Source organism: Numenius arquata, chromosome 9 (assembly GCF_964106895.1).
Source record: "Numenius arquata chromosome 9, bNumArq3.hap1.1, whole genome shotgun sequence".
Classification (NCBI taxonomy): domain Eukaryota; kingdom Metazoa; phylum Chordata; class Aves; order Charadriiformes; family Scolopacidae; genus Numenius; species Numenius arquata.
Window position 1 is genome coordinate 18,499,576 of NC_133584.1, and position 15,321 is coordinate 18,514,896.

At 41.4% G+C, this 15,321-nt stretch overlaps 1 protein-coding gene across 1 annotated transcript; it reads left to right on the forward strand.

Moving 5' to 3' along the window:
• Positions 1 to 8,068: 8,068 nt before the first annotated feature.
• LOC141468247 (thiamine transporter 2-like) lies at positions 8,069 to 14,759 on the forward strand. Its single transcript, XM_074153201.1, has 5 exons — positions 8,069 to 8,266; positions 8,593 to 9,409; positions 10,916 to 11,108; positions 12,659 to 12,800; positions 14,580 to 14,759. The coding sequence occupies exons 1-5, from the start codon at positions 8,117 to 8,119 to the stop codon at positions 14,757 to 14,759; spliced, it is 1,482 nt and encodes a 493-aa protein (XP_074009302.1). The 5' UTR covers positions 8,069 to 8,116.
• Positions 14,760 to 15,321: the final 562 nt, after the last annotated feature.

The following is a 15,321-nucleotide window of genomic DNA, read 5'->3' on the forward strand; positions in this document are numbered from 1 at the left end:
TGGGCTGTTGCAATGATTCAGAGTCTCCCACACTGTCTGTAGCAAGATGCACCTTAAGGGGGAAAAAAAAAAAAAAAAAGAAATAATGGTAGAGTTGAGCTGAAACTTCCTACACACACAAGTTGTGCAAATGCAAATTTGCATCTCTGAAACAAGATGCCCATCCATGACGACACGGCAAAATCTGCCACTAGTGGGTAGGCTGTCGGATAAGCGTACAAGGGAACATGCCTCAGAAAGTGATCTTTCAACACAGAAAGTTACTTAGAAATCCTTTCAGGTTTTTTGTCTCATCTCTCTTTTGCAATCCACACTAAGACACCATTAGTCACTAGAAGTATTAACCAATTTAAATGAGATTTCTTTGACCTATATATCATTTCCTTTTTGTTGCTTCACTGGAGATGAAAAAAGTATGCAAAGAAAGGCTAAAGCACAAGGTAAGAGTGCACGTTGAATTAGATTGTATAGCATCATTACAAAAAATAAAAATAGTATGTCAAAGTCACCAGGTCCAATCATCAAGTAGTAAACTTGGAGATACGGGTGGGGTTGAGGCTGGGATATGTATACTACACTCATCATCCATCCATGACTAAAGTGCCCTTCAAATTCTAAAGGGGAAGCTTAACAGATGCTTTTATTCTCTTCCTCATCTCCTACAAGCACATGATTTTTACTCATTTTTTTGTTAGTGGTGAACAATAATTACATTGAATTCAAAAGATGGGTTTTTTCACTTCTGCCAAAAAAAAAAAAAAAAAACAGTGAGAGTTGCCAAAGCTCTATATCGAGAGACTACTTGGCTCATTGGTCATGCAGAGCTCATAGTTGTCATGAGAGTGATCTGTGGTTGACACTGATGAGAAAACAGGCCACAACTTTTAGAGCATTTGGTACTTCATGAAAGCGATTATTTCATTCTTACATGTAACATGTAGCTCATACTAAGGAAGTATTAAACAAAATGTTCTTATTAGCCACAGAAAATAGATGTGTTTCAACCACATTGCTTGCAGAAGTGAAGAGCTCAAAGCCAACTTGTGAACCACATTGACAATCTTAGTGATGGTGAAAGATAGCTTTGTAGCCATAACAAAAATACAACCACTTCTTTCTTGCCAGAATCATTTATCCTCCACTTCATCCAAAAATACCATCAAACTGCTGTTCTTCCTTTAAACATAATGGCTTCTATGCCAGTAGAAGAGCTGACAGACATACTGTGTGTGGGGCAGAGGGAAACCAGAGCCCAGTACACCCACCCACAGCCAGCATTTGCACAAAAGTCAGCTGTGGACCTACAGCAACCACGACATAAAATTTTAAATAAAAGGAAAATCCCCAGAGAATCCCACTGACAAAATAGTAGTTCCTGTTCTCTACTGATGATCTGAAAGGAAAATTTAAGGAAAAACAAAAGGAACTACTTAAGGTATAACTTATCCTTCTGTAAGCCTTTCTGCCCTGATGTAATGTTCATTGAATGCAGCAGGAAGACTTTTTCCAACTTCCAGTAAACTTTGGATCACGCTATTTTTGCATTTCAGTTATCTGTTTTAAAAGTTTTAAGACAGTATTTTGCCATTGGTACAATTGCAACAGAAATAAATTTGTCTGTTAGGGCTAAAATATACCCCAATGTCAAGAGGGAGACTATACATAAGATATTTTTCTGCTCAAACCTAGAAGTTTTATCATCTATTCAACTTACCTGCCTGATATTTTGTTGTTGTTGTTCAAAAGTAGTTTTGAACCATAAAAACCAAGGTTAAAAATATTAAAATTTTAATTTTCCAGCATTTTCAGACCTATAAATTAAAGGGGAAGATACAGCAACTCACAAACAGCTTCAGTTTGAACAATGAATTTTGTAGCAGAACAGCATCAAGAGACACCTTCACATGGCTGGACCATATTCTGGCTCAGCTCTGTCACTACTCTGGAGTCACTGCTTTGCACCCCTCAGCTGGGAGAGCAGAGCATGTTCTGTGCCAATTAGAGTGAGAAAGTAAAAGGGGGAGACATTGCTCAACTAACAAACCCAGTCCTTAGACAACATGAAACATCTTTATTTGGAAACCTACCAAAGTCTCTAACAAGTTTTCGCAAGAGACATGGAGCAAAACAGAGAGCTACAAGGCAGGTCACGGTGACGAAAGTAATGATGTCATACATCCCTGTAAAGTCTTGGCAAGGCTCCCAAGGGCACACCCAGTGTAAATTAGATGCTACTTCCACAGCCTCTCACAACTATACAGGTGATGACCTGTTGCCTACATTTAATTCAACAATGAAACTCTAACCAATAGAGGAGAAAATCCAACCAATGTTGTAGAAAGCTAAAGATATTGAAGTTAACTTTCCCTGGCCAATAACAGGAGTTTAAGAGGGTAAAGCATTACTTTCAATCTAGCACTGGCCCAAAGTTAGCAGTGTACAAAACGGGACATAAAGCATGGCTTTGCAAGCAAAGTAGACTCAACTGGTCCATATAAAGTCATCACAAAACCTCTACGTGCTCCATGCTGTGTTGGTAGCATATTATAGCAAGCGCTCAAGGCCTTGGTTATGCAAACATCCAAGTGTGCCACCACCAAAATGTCAACTGTAAGAAAAGAAGAATTAACTCCCCCAAAGTGTTCCAGAGTGGTGATTAATGACACAGCTGTTAATTCCAGATCCTGCACTACTACCAGCAACCACTACCCTGCACAGTGCAAATGGCAATGTGCACTCTAGTGACATGAATAAGAAGAGTGACTGGATAGAAAGTAAGGGCGTTAGCCTTATGTAAGTAGCAATGTAGAGAAAAATTAGGTTCTGTCATTACTTTTTAGTAAGGAAGTAGTCATAAGTCTACATTTAAACTAAATACTTGAATATATTCAACCAAACTAATGTGTCTTTAACTTACCCCTTGAAGTAATGCACTTAGTACTTTCTAGCTAAATATTCAAAACTAGACTTTGCATAAGCATTTAAGTGTCTCAGATGAAAGCATTTGAGCTCAGCATGCAAAAGTCTCCCCACCTTGAGACCCTTGTGTGAGATTCAGCTGAGAGGTGAGTTATGGAAAGCCTCACCCACACACCGCAGGGTTCAGGCTCAGACTGCACACAGCATCTCGTTCCCAAAATGGGCATGCAGTGCATGAGAAAAGATAAAGATCTGCTTCCCCATAAATCAAAGCATGAACTTGCCCTGTGAACACTCCTGAGTCTGAGGAATCCAACAAAAAAGGCAACTTAATCTTCATAACTGCCATTGCAACCTCTCTGTGCGTGGGTTGTATTTGACCACCAATTGAGAAAAATCTTCGGTATTAGCCACAGTAAATTTTCTTTGCTATCATTCTTTTACTTTAAGGGAGTATAGTGCGCATTCTTCAAAATGTATAAGCCATCATTTTGATTTGCAAAGTCTCTTCTGCTGAGTTATGCAGGTGTCAAGACACAGATGTGATTTGAGAGCTGAAAACCATTGCCTAAGTCAGGCCCCAACCAGACAGTTGAAGACAGAGATAGACGTACCTTGCACAGCCGAGGTGAGGTGCTCAGCCTTGGTGCCATCCTGCGAAGCACCAGAGATAATACCAGGATCAAGCCCAAGGGGCAGCAGAGGCAGGAGAAGGTACCGGGGTGACAGAGTTTTGCAGTCTTGTTCTCTTATTGCCTTTTCTTCCCCTTTTGTCCTCAGAATTTTCTTGTCTCCTTTAAACATTAGAGACCATATTGCATTAACTCTTTAATTTACTCTTAATTTACTACAAAGCTCATCTTTTCTCCAGATCATATGGAGTCTTGCCTCTCCCAACTGAACAGAATTGGGATGCCAGCTATAAACAGATCTCCCAGCCCACCTTCCAAGCAGAACACTTCTGCTTCCAACCAGGCTACATTTAAACTTGGCAATGAAGCTCTGCTGCAGGCAGCTTATGACATAGGGCTCAAGTTGACCAAAATCTTGCATAAGCCCATCAGTTTTACTGTCTTCCATTTGGCATTCAGATGTGAATCAGTGAAAAAAGATTAAGTTTTAAGTACAAACAAGATGGACTAAAGACTATCGAAAGAACAGCTAATAGAGGATAAAAGAGGATCTGAAAGCAGAAAAAACAAACATCAATCGCTGGAAGTTACTTAAATCATTCTCATTATTACATTACAGGAAAAACAGAATTTGGGGGGTTTTTTCAGTGCTGGGAAATCTGAGTAGGATTTTTACCTCAATAAGTCAAACCCAGAGTAACACTACTCACTTCAACAGAAGTTCTCTGCATTTTAGCAAGAGCCCTTGAGAATAAAATCAAATGCAGGTATACACAGTCTCCTCTCAGATGGGCTGTCACCTCCTATAGCTACAGGTTCAATTAAACACACAGAACCAAAATAGCACAGCATCAGACACTGACTGATGGCTAGGAAAGAGCCAAGAGGGATTATTACATCCTTTTCACACATTAGTTTCACATGCATCGCAAAAACTCACACGAGTATACAGCAGTGTCCCAGGCAGGATTAGATGGAATTGTGGACAACAAGTCAACAAATAAATGATATAAAGGCAACAGGCATGGATGGCCCTTCTAACATCACTAATCCTGTAACTTTGACTGCAGAGGAGTAGGAGGCAAAAAGGCTGCAAAATGTGGCCAAGGCTGAAGGCAAAGGACTGGTCTTAGCTGGGCAACTGACCTGACCTGCCTAAGCCAAAGATCTGAGGAATTTGCTAACAAACAGCAGTCAAGGTGAAGCAGAGCAGAGTGTTTTACTTTTTAAACCTGCCAGAACAGTATGAAACCCCATGTATTTAGTGGGGAGACATTTAAATCTTTTAACACTGGTATTTGTTCTCCCTCGTCTCTGTTGTTACCCATGCATAGCTACTGCTCCAACTTTAACATAGACCAATTTGAGGCACAGGTGGGTCCCAAGCCACATACCCTGTAAAATAGATCCAAAATTCTTTGGGAATAAGATTAGCTCTATTGCTTTTGTGCCAGTCAAACACCAAACTGCAGTTTGGGTCTCAATTTAGTGCTGCCTTTGGGCAAGGACAGGCCAGGATTGTCTGGCTGTTCCTTTAAGGGTGCTGAAAGTAAGCCAGCTGGAAATGGTTTCAAAGGAGGTGTCAGGAGAGCAGGCTGAAATACCAGAAGAACAGGAAAAGCACAAAACCCAAACAGAGTCCAGTAGCTGCAATACACACAGGACAGTCAGAAGAAAGATTGGAAATACTAAAAGAGGATTTTTCCCTTGGAAGTAAGAAAGGAAGAGATCCAGCAGAAAAGGTATGATTCTTTACGAACTTTGGAAATCAGAATTCCTGCAGTGACAAGGGAAAAAGGGAGGAAAGAAGAGAGCAATCCGGTGGGGAACTGGGAGGCTGGGTCAGGCTGTGTGGGAGAAGAGCTGACAGCTCTGGCACTAACCAAGAATTGATGGAGGGAAACAAGAAAACAGAGGATTGTTTAGCAGCAGAATGACACCAAGGCATCCCACCATCTCTTCAAAAGTTAAGAAAAACCTAGATTTATGAAAGACAAATTGACAATAAGGCCTGACTGAATTGAAACAAATTGGATCACCTCCTCTTTGAGCACCAAGGTAGAGATCTCGCTGTCAGAGCCTTGTGTTTATGAATACGGAAAGGAGCAATTATACCAGCAGCCGGCAGAGCTGAGGCTGCAGCAGAGCCCTTCACCAACAGCAAAGGGGGCTGGGGGCCAAGGCGAGCACCCACCCTGCTGTGGATGGAGTGGCACCCACCTTCCACTCCCCAAGGGCAGAGCAGGCTGCCCCCAACAGCCCTCAGCCCACTGCCTTTCCCTGCTCAGCACCAGCGGCAGGCATTTTCCTGCACAGCTGTTTAAATCAGGTGGGAAACTTCTCATCTGACTTACCTGCCAGCCTAACACAGGTGCCTCAGAGTAAATCCACAGACAGAGGTAGACATTTAGCAGAAAACCCCAAATAATGCATGTGCTGGGACTGGAGGGTTGCAGTGAGCAGGGCACACCTAAACTTTTTCTGGACATAGCTCAAAACAAGAAGTATTGCACACGATGGCACAGCCCTGCCACAGGTGGGCAGCATCAGAGGCGCAACACACAGCACCCTGTGAGCCCCAGGAATACAGCAGTTTGCCCCACTCACCTCCCAAGGCGCAGGACATTTTGAAAGGATCTGTAAGACCTGCTGCCTTTGCGTCAGGCAGCCTGACAGGGGGAGAGCAAACATAGAATCATAGAATCGTTTTGGTTGGAAGAGACCTGTAAGATCATCAAGTTCAACCATTAACCTGGCTCTGCCAAGTTACCACTAAACGTGGCAAGACTTGAAGCAGGCTGGAGCAGAGAATCTAGCTGAATCTAGGCTGAGGAGGGAAAAACACAACCTGGCTAACTTGTACAAATGTTCTTCATTACAGTGCTAGAGATGGTTTTCATCCCCCCTCTTCTTGATGCCTTTCTCAAAACCTCTCGGTATCACATAAAGCATTCACATGGCATTAGGGTGGTGTAACACTATAATGATTATCATGTGAAAGGAGAGCCAGGGGATGTTATGGTGACTAAGTGACTGTGATCCTGGGCAGGGCCAAAACTGGTCCTGCCAAAGCCACGTTTCAGCAGAAGCTGTTACAACAACTGGGGAGGGAGGGAGGGTCAGAAATGCTTCTTTCCCTGAGCACTCTGGATGTGTCTCACATTCCTCCCATACACGTTTTTCCTTTGCTGGGGTCATCTTGCCCTCTAGTGGTTCACATTGCAGAGCTAAGTTCATTTCTGCTGCAAAGTCAATGCTTTCAGCTGTTATGCATAAAATGAAATAATTCAAATTCCCTTTGATCTGTACCCATATCTTAGTGCATCAGGTCATTAGTAAAATGTGCTATCATGGTGTGAAGTTAGAAAAGAATATGCATAATGCCTACTGCCTTATACATTATGTATCACACACCCTATGAGAAAATCCTCTGCCCACCCAATCTGGAATGATGTAGTCAATAGGTATGTGAACATTTTTGGCTGTTTTGGAAGATATCTTCAGTTTTTACCAAAAAAAAAAGTTTGAAGAAAAACCTGCCTGCAAAATAATTCATTTTTTAAGATTAAAACTTTTGCTTGAAAACAAAAGTTCTCAGGAAGTAAAGAGGTAAAAGTCAAAAGCAGAGTGACGGAAATCCCAGCTGGTAACAAGCACCGTGCCGGGGGCTCCAAAAGATAAATTGTACACATTTAGATTCCTGACATTGCCTATAACAGCATGAATATGGAGTATAACTTACAGTTTCCTTTGCATGCCCCATATTACACCCATTTTGACTTCTCTCAGGGCTCTGTCCAGCAGAGTTGCAAAGTTTAATTTATTCCATAAGTCTCAGCTAGAAGCAAGAACAAAAATACCTGCTTTATTTCATTTTAGTGTGAACTATAACTTTCAGTGACAACAAATGTGGTGGTTTTTTGTTTTGTTTTTTTTTTGTTTGTTTGTTTTTAATAGATTGAAAATAAGATGTCTGTATCCAAACTGGACTTCTGACAGTTAATTCCAGCTGAGGATCTGGCTTGACATCCTTTCTGCATTTACTAGTGACTCTCATCTACTAGGCTCCAGAGTTACGAGCTCTCCGTAACAGGAGAGCCATGCACGTCTAGGAGGCAAAAGAGGAAAAAAAAACAAAAAACACAAAACAGCAATCATGAACTGGTTAATTGTCATTCATAATGGTGCTTGGCTGTGATCAGTCATGGTGCTGAGTGAAATCTCAGTGCTCTGCTGTCTTCTGTGATTTTTGTCTGGAAAGGCTTTTCCTGTGGTTAGCTTGATCAGTGCAGACTGAATGACAGTGTAATTTCTCTCCCAGTTAAAGATCTTCCAAGTCATTCTTTATACACTATCTACAAAGACAGAGAAACAGCAGACAAATGTAAGGAAAAGCTGTTCACTTGAAAGTTATGAAGAAAAATGTTTTCCAACTGCCAGCCTCTAAAGAGCACACCTTAGCATTAGAAACCACAAAATAAAAATCAGTTACAAGACATGTTTGCACTTCCGTGGGCAGTATCATCCTTCTAACAAAATTCCTCCTCAGCTTTGCTGCAGAGGCCATGGACTGCTGGAAGCAAGAAAAAAGCAACACCTGGACTTTTCCCACCTTGATTCTCTGCCTCTATGGATTCTTCTACATGATGAAACCATCAGAACCTTTCCTAACCCCCTATCTAACAGGACCAGATAAAAACCTGACCATAGATGAGGTATGGTTTTATTCTGCCTTTCCTTCTACATAGAGCAGCAAAAAAATAGAAAAGTAAAACTTTAAACAAAGTTTTAAGCAAAGAAAAAACCAAAAAAGCACACTATAACCAGATTCAGCAGGTTGCAATTTGCAGTAGATGGCATAAATAAAAGATCCATTTAATGGATTTAAGATCCACTTGCCAGTTCAACAGTCATATGCTGCTTCAGTGTAGTTATATATTTTATGAATTCCTTCAGAGCAAAAACTTCCCTCTACAAAGCTATTTAAAATAGGTGAACTACTTTTCCTCAAGAACAACACAGATTTCCTTTTCTCTTTTAGGTTACCAACCAGATTTACCCAGTTTGGACATACTCCTACCTTGCACTCCTTTTCCCGGTCTTCTTGATTACAGACTACGTGCGCTACAAGCCCATCCTCCTCCTCCAGGGCATCAGCTTCATCGTCACGTGGCTCTTGCTCCTCTTCGCACACGGAGTGCTGGCCATGCAGATGGTGGAGTTCTTCTACGGGATGGCGACAGCCACCGAGGTGGCCTATTACGCCTACATCTACAGCGTTGTCAGCACCGATCACTATCAGAGAGTGACGAGCTATTGCAGAAGTATCACTCTGGTTGCGGCCACCGTTGCTGCCGTGCTGGGACAGCTGCTGGTTTCCTTGGCAGATGTATCCTACTTTCACCTCAACGCCATTTCTTTGGCTTCCGTGTCCCTGGCATTCCTGTGTTCCTTTTTCCTCCCCATGCCTCAAAAGAGTATGTTCTTTCACAGGAAAGATGTCTCACCACCTGCCCCAGGGCCAGATAAATCTGTGGCCTCAGTTGGCTCGGACGGGCCATCGAGCTGCCAGGAGGACAAGGGCTCCGTATCTGCTGACAGGGGACCCACAGCCGCAGCGCAGGCTGATAACGCCAGACCCCAGAACGATGTGCTCAGAGTACTGGTGCAGCTGGGCAAGGACCTGAGGGACTGCTACAGCTCTAGGAAACTCCTGTACTGGTCCCTGTGGTGGGCTCTGGCCACAGCAGGTTTTAACCAGGTTCTGAATTATATCCAGGTGCTGTGGGACTTCAGAGCCCCCTCTCACAGCTCTGCAGTGTACAATGGAGCTGTGGAAGCAATAGCGACTTTTCTGAGTAAGTTGGTGTCTCAGCATCAATCACAAAGGCAGCATGTGAAGTTTTACTTTAGAACATTTTTAAAGTGCCAGTCCATTGCAGATGCTCCAGGAAGCCAATGTATGCATTGTGCATTCAAAATCTAGTTCTGAGGTGTGAAAAACAGTTCAAATGCAAGCTATGCTATTTTTCTTTACAACTGGAACACCCAACTTTATCCTACTGTTATGCAGAGAGTGTACAAGTCACACGGACCTTGCATCCAACTGCTAAATCCATTCAGAGGCACCCGTGTTTCTTTTGATGAGGTTGTTGGGGCTTTTTTTTCCCCCAAACAAATATCACACAGTTCCCATAACAACAGCATCAGCTTACGCAGATGAAAGAAGTTTTTCATAAATATTTTACACTAAAAGAACATAATCCTGTCATTAAGGTCTTGCTAGTGAAATACTCTGGCACAGCAGGAGGGAAAGAAGAATTTTAGTCATTTCAAGATATGGAGATTTGCAGAAAAGACCTTATTGAATTCATTATGCTACTGACATTAACCATTACTCTTTTGCACCGGAAGCAGATGTCCACACAGCACAAACAAAGTAATGTTATCAAAAGGTAACATCAGAGGATACCACCCTGGCTTGGCAGTGTTTCACATATTTGTGTTGTGCTGCTGTAGGGAACTTGCACAAGACATGGGGGTGTGACCGACCAGGGAAAATAAACACGTCTACTTCATACCTGGTCATTCAGGTTACCCTTACAAGCATTAAGGAGAAACAGAAACTTCTAAGATTAAAAATTACTCTCGTCTTGGGGTAGGCAACTAAACAGACCAACTGAATTATGAATTAGAAGCACTTAACTCCTGTCTACTTCTTGATGAATTCCTCTTTCTTGTGGAGTTGCCTGTTTCTCAATGTAGAGGTGTAGGAGCTTTAAAATGGTAAGAGATCCCTAAGATGGATAGTCTTATAGATGGATAGTCTTACCTTTGCAACAGATGCATCTGTGTAGCAGGCCCACCAGAAGCAAACAGTGCCTATCCTTTCTCATTTCCCTGAACGTATTGACTTGGTATCTCACAAAACTCCCTTTTTTGAGAGCTTAGGTGCACAGACCTAAACTGTTAAACTAGAATGCAATTGTTTACTACCTCAGCTATAAAGTAAGCTAGTAGAAGCTGGAAGAATTTTTCTTCTTGAGTTCCAAATCGTGTTCCTAATTTTCTCCCTGGAGATACATGCTCGGTACAGACAGATAAATAATGAAGTCTTCTGCATAACGGTTTATCCTGTGAAGTGGAACAAAACATTAAGAAAGGAATGGCAGAGACTTGATTTATGCAGTTGTCTAAAAGTGACCAGTCATCTGCATGACTTCAGAAGCGATTAGAAGTGCTTTTCAGAACTATTCTGCTTCATTATTCAGCATTGCCTTTCAGCACGTGAGGGTGGCAAGACTTGGTGATACAGGCTATAGAATAGATACATTTACTTTTTTCCCCCCCCTCTCTTTTTCTAGGTTCGGTAACATCTTTTGTAGTACAATATATGAAAATTAACTGGGACGTTTTTGGAGAACTGGCTTTAGGGATCTTCTCTGCAATAGATGCTGGTTCTCTATTTCTTATGCACTTCACTACCAACATCTGGGCATGTTACGCCAGCTACCTCGTTTTCAAAGCATGCTATATGCTCCTCATAACAATAGCAACGTAAGTATAAAACCTTACAGTGCTACTATTATGCACAAAATACCAACAACACTTTAAGTTTGGGCATCCCTCCTTTTACTCAGAGGTAGCTGACCTAATGCTAGACATAACTGTTTAGGTAAAGACAAGGACACTTAAATGTCTAGTTATGCTGTTTTCACTCTTCTAAACAACCATAAAAGAAAAATTATTAAAAGGATGTTGAACATATACCTAGGCAGAAATTAAACAAAGTACAAGGCTTCTTTATTACTAAAGGCAATAGTAACAACAAAACATATAAGCTATTTTCCTCCTTCCTGGCGAAGGAGTGAAGAAGATCCAATTATGTCTAGACCAGTTTGCTGTTATACTTGTTAGCACGCTATAAATTGCATGAATGCAAAAAAAAGATTTGGCATAGATTATTCCCCAACATAACTTTATACCCATAACCCTTAATGATACTATGATGAAAACAAGGAATAAAAGAAAACATTGGGCATGTAAACTTAGACAAGATCTCTTAGGAGACCAAGTTGTTCTATAGTCAGAAATAGAAAAATAAAAAATAAATAAATAAAAAATATATAATCTGTATAATAAATGTAAAGCTTTTTTATTACTCCAATCATTTTATCTATTGGAATGTTTTTAGACATACCAAGATATTTCATTAACAAAAATGCCCAATGAGTTACGTCAAACCCCCAAATTATTCACATACCATTTCAAAAAACTGCTAAAACTATAATGCATGACAAAAATTATACCTAATGAAGCCAAATGAATCCTCTATTTTAAATTTGGTGGATCGTTAGTACACTATAGTGGATCACACCTGGGCTATTTCAGCATATTCTACCAAAAAAAACAAGTAAAAGCTTGCACAAAAAAAAGTCCTAATGGAAACCAAAAGAGCACTGCAGGACTAGCACATATTTGTTCAGATAGAAACTTTGAAGGTAAATATTGCAAGGAAAGATGTTCCAATTATTATCAAAAAAGAAATTGCAAGGCAAATCTACAGGCTCTTGACAGGAATAAATGGTATGGTACCTCAACTGTCAAGCCACAAAGCAAGAACTGATTCACATCATCATAGAAAAGTTGGTTAGAAGATACCCATAGTGACCTTCTAGTCTAACATCCCAACCAGGGCAGAACTCCTGCCAATGCCAGATCAGGTCATGGTTTTGTCTGACCATGTCGTCTTTCAAAGCCTCTATAGAGGCTTTATGAGCTGTCTGGCACAGTTTGTGAAGGTAGAGAAGAAACAAAGGGAATGATTAAAGAGATCCGATTCCTAAATGGATAAAACAGATCACCTGATAACGTGGTTTGGAAAAGCAACACAGGCAAATAAAAACCCCCATCAGAATACACTATGGTAGTCAAGACATTGTTTAGAGTAAACAAGAAAGCAAACAAATGAATGAAGCACTGTTTACTCCATCCTTGATTTATCATCTGTATGAATCTTCATCTGTATGTTTCTCTTCATCAACTAAATTGAGAGGAAGAACTTCCCACCCCAGAGTGAAGTAACTGACCTGCCAATCTCACAATAGGTTCCAGATTGCAGTCAATCTGAGCATGGAGCGCTACGCCTTGATGTTTGGATTCAACAACTTTGTTGCACTGGTGATTCAGACCGTTCTTACAGTAGTCGTCGTGGATTCAAAAGGCCTGGGACTGAATATAGTAACTCAGGTGAGTGCCATTAACTTACTCTGCTCTGGTGAGACTTCACCTGGAGTACTGCATCCACAGGAAAGACATGGACCTGTAGGAGAGGCTCCAGAGGAGGGACACAAAAAAATTATCAGAGGGATGGAGCACCTCTCCTGTGAGGTAAGGCTGAGAGAGTTAGGGTTGTTCATGCTGGAGAAGACTCCAAGGAGACCTTATTGAGGCCTTTCATTACTTAAAAGGGGGCTTATATGATGGGGACAAACTTTTTAGCAGGGCGTGTGGTGAAAGGACAAGGGGTAATGGTTTTAAACTAGAAGACAGAAGATTTAAACTAGATATAAGCAAGATTGGGTTTTTTCTTTTTTCTTTTTTTACAGTGAGGGTGGTGAAACGCTGGCACAGGTTGCCCAGAGAGGTGGTAGATGCCCCATCTCTGGAAACATTCAAGGTCAGGTTGGACGGGGCTCAGAGAAACCTGATCTAGTTGAAGATGTCCCTGTTCATTGCAGGGGGGTTGGACTAGATGATCTTTAAAGGTCCCCTCCAACCCAAAGTATTCTATGATTCTACTTTCCATTTACTGCTTAGCCAATTCATCTTCAAAAGTTTACCAAGAAAGAAATCGCTGTGCCGAAGGACAATTTAATTCCCTCTTTCATCTACAAAAATCTAGACAACTTGCTCTTCTCTTGTGCCAGCCATCATTCTTCCCTTTTGCCTATTAGTGCAGCTTTTAGGATTACGGATTCTGGTCTTTGACTTTTTGAGGGCAGATACACCAGAACAAAAATAACTGGGCCTTCCTATCTGACCAGCTTTTGTTAATTAGAAGAACACTGAATAACATCCTCTCTGCCCAAAAATTCAGCCTGGTTTTCTCAGATGCAGAATCAACATGACCACATGTTGTTAGGGGAGTTCAAGACCACGAGACACAGCCTGGATTATTAGAGTTATTTCAGCTCAAGTAACAAGGACACCTGCCTTCTAATTCCAGCTCAGGAGCAAACCTGGTCTGTATCTCAACATGAATAATAAGTTTTCTGCCCATAGTTTGGGCACTTAATTTGGGGTGGGATATCCTATCTCACAACAGTGTCCCTAACTTCAGTCAACCCAATTCCATTCACATTGGAGTCAGCTGAAATGTACTGACTTCCGCATTTTCTTGGATGGGATCTCAGCTGGGGCAGCTTCCTGCTCCCATGGATTTAAAAAAGACTAAAGCTATTCAGATATTCTACACGGAGAAAGCAAAAGTTAAAGTATTAAAGATTGAATTAAACACTAAAAATTAAAACTTTAAAATTAAGGACAGGAATATGCAGGACTTAATAAATAGGTTTGCCACTGTTGTTGGAAATATTGATACAAAGTCATGGTATATTTATGGAAGCCAGAGTGGTGACAGCACTGAAACATGCAAGTAAGGGCAAAAAAGGACCAACTCAGACTCTTCACCTACATTATTCATAGTTATGTGGGTAATGAAGATACTTCTACATTTTGCACTAATAGAAAAAAAAAAAATCCTCTTCCTAACCCTTCCTCTGTCCGATGTTTATTAAAAGACACAAGAGCTGGAAGCAAGGGGCAGTTCTTCATTCCTCAAAGATCTGCTGTTTGCTGGAAAAGTTAAGATTTTGCTTAATTGCAAAACAAAAACTTGAACATAGAGAAACTGTGCCAGAACACGGGGAAACAAAATAGTAGTGTCTGTCATCTCCAGAAGCAGCAGCATTTCCCTAATGCGTTTTTTCATTAATTTTTCTGCCTTTTTCTCTCTCTCCCTCCCAGTTTTTAATTTATGGCAGCTACTTCGCAACCATAGCTGGGGTTTTCTTGATCAGAAGCATTTGCATGCTTGTCTCCAGCAAATGCAAAAGGAAAATAGCAAGATCTTGCAAAGAGCACCTGACCCATGCTGAACACGAATCAAAAGAGCAGATTGTAACTGGCTGTACGACACGGATGTAGGAATCAGGCAGACAGGCTCACGTGGCCAGGCCCTCGTGGGAGAAGAGCTCCTACTGCAGCATGCAGGGAACAGCGCGAGATCAACGTACAACACAGCCCTGAAAAGCTACGCTGAATCATTACAGCACTTCGTAACAACACATGCCCGCTAAGAGATCACCATAATGGCACTGTGCCAAGAAAAGAACATAAGTTGCTTTAGATTCTTATTTACCTGCCTATAAATAGCTTATCGGCAGTTATTTATACATGAGAACAGAGCAACCACCTCAGCAACCCACCGAGCTCGCTGGAAAAGATCAGAGTCCACCCTGCCCTGCTTGTTCTAGCTCTTGTGTAGGTGTTGGCAAGCTGCTTCCATGCACGTTTGCTACACGTGTGGGTGAAGGGTCTGTCCCCCCTTTGAATTTACCTCGTTCTGAACCCAGGAAGAAGGCATTGTGCTTGCATCATTCTATTCTTTCCTACCTAACTACAGGAGATTCGATGACAGACTTCTCCCTTCTAATTTAAAAGCTCACATCAGAAGCAGGCCTTTTGCGCACAACGGCGCAGAGAAGCA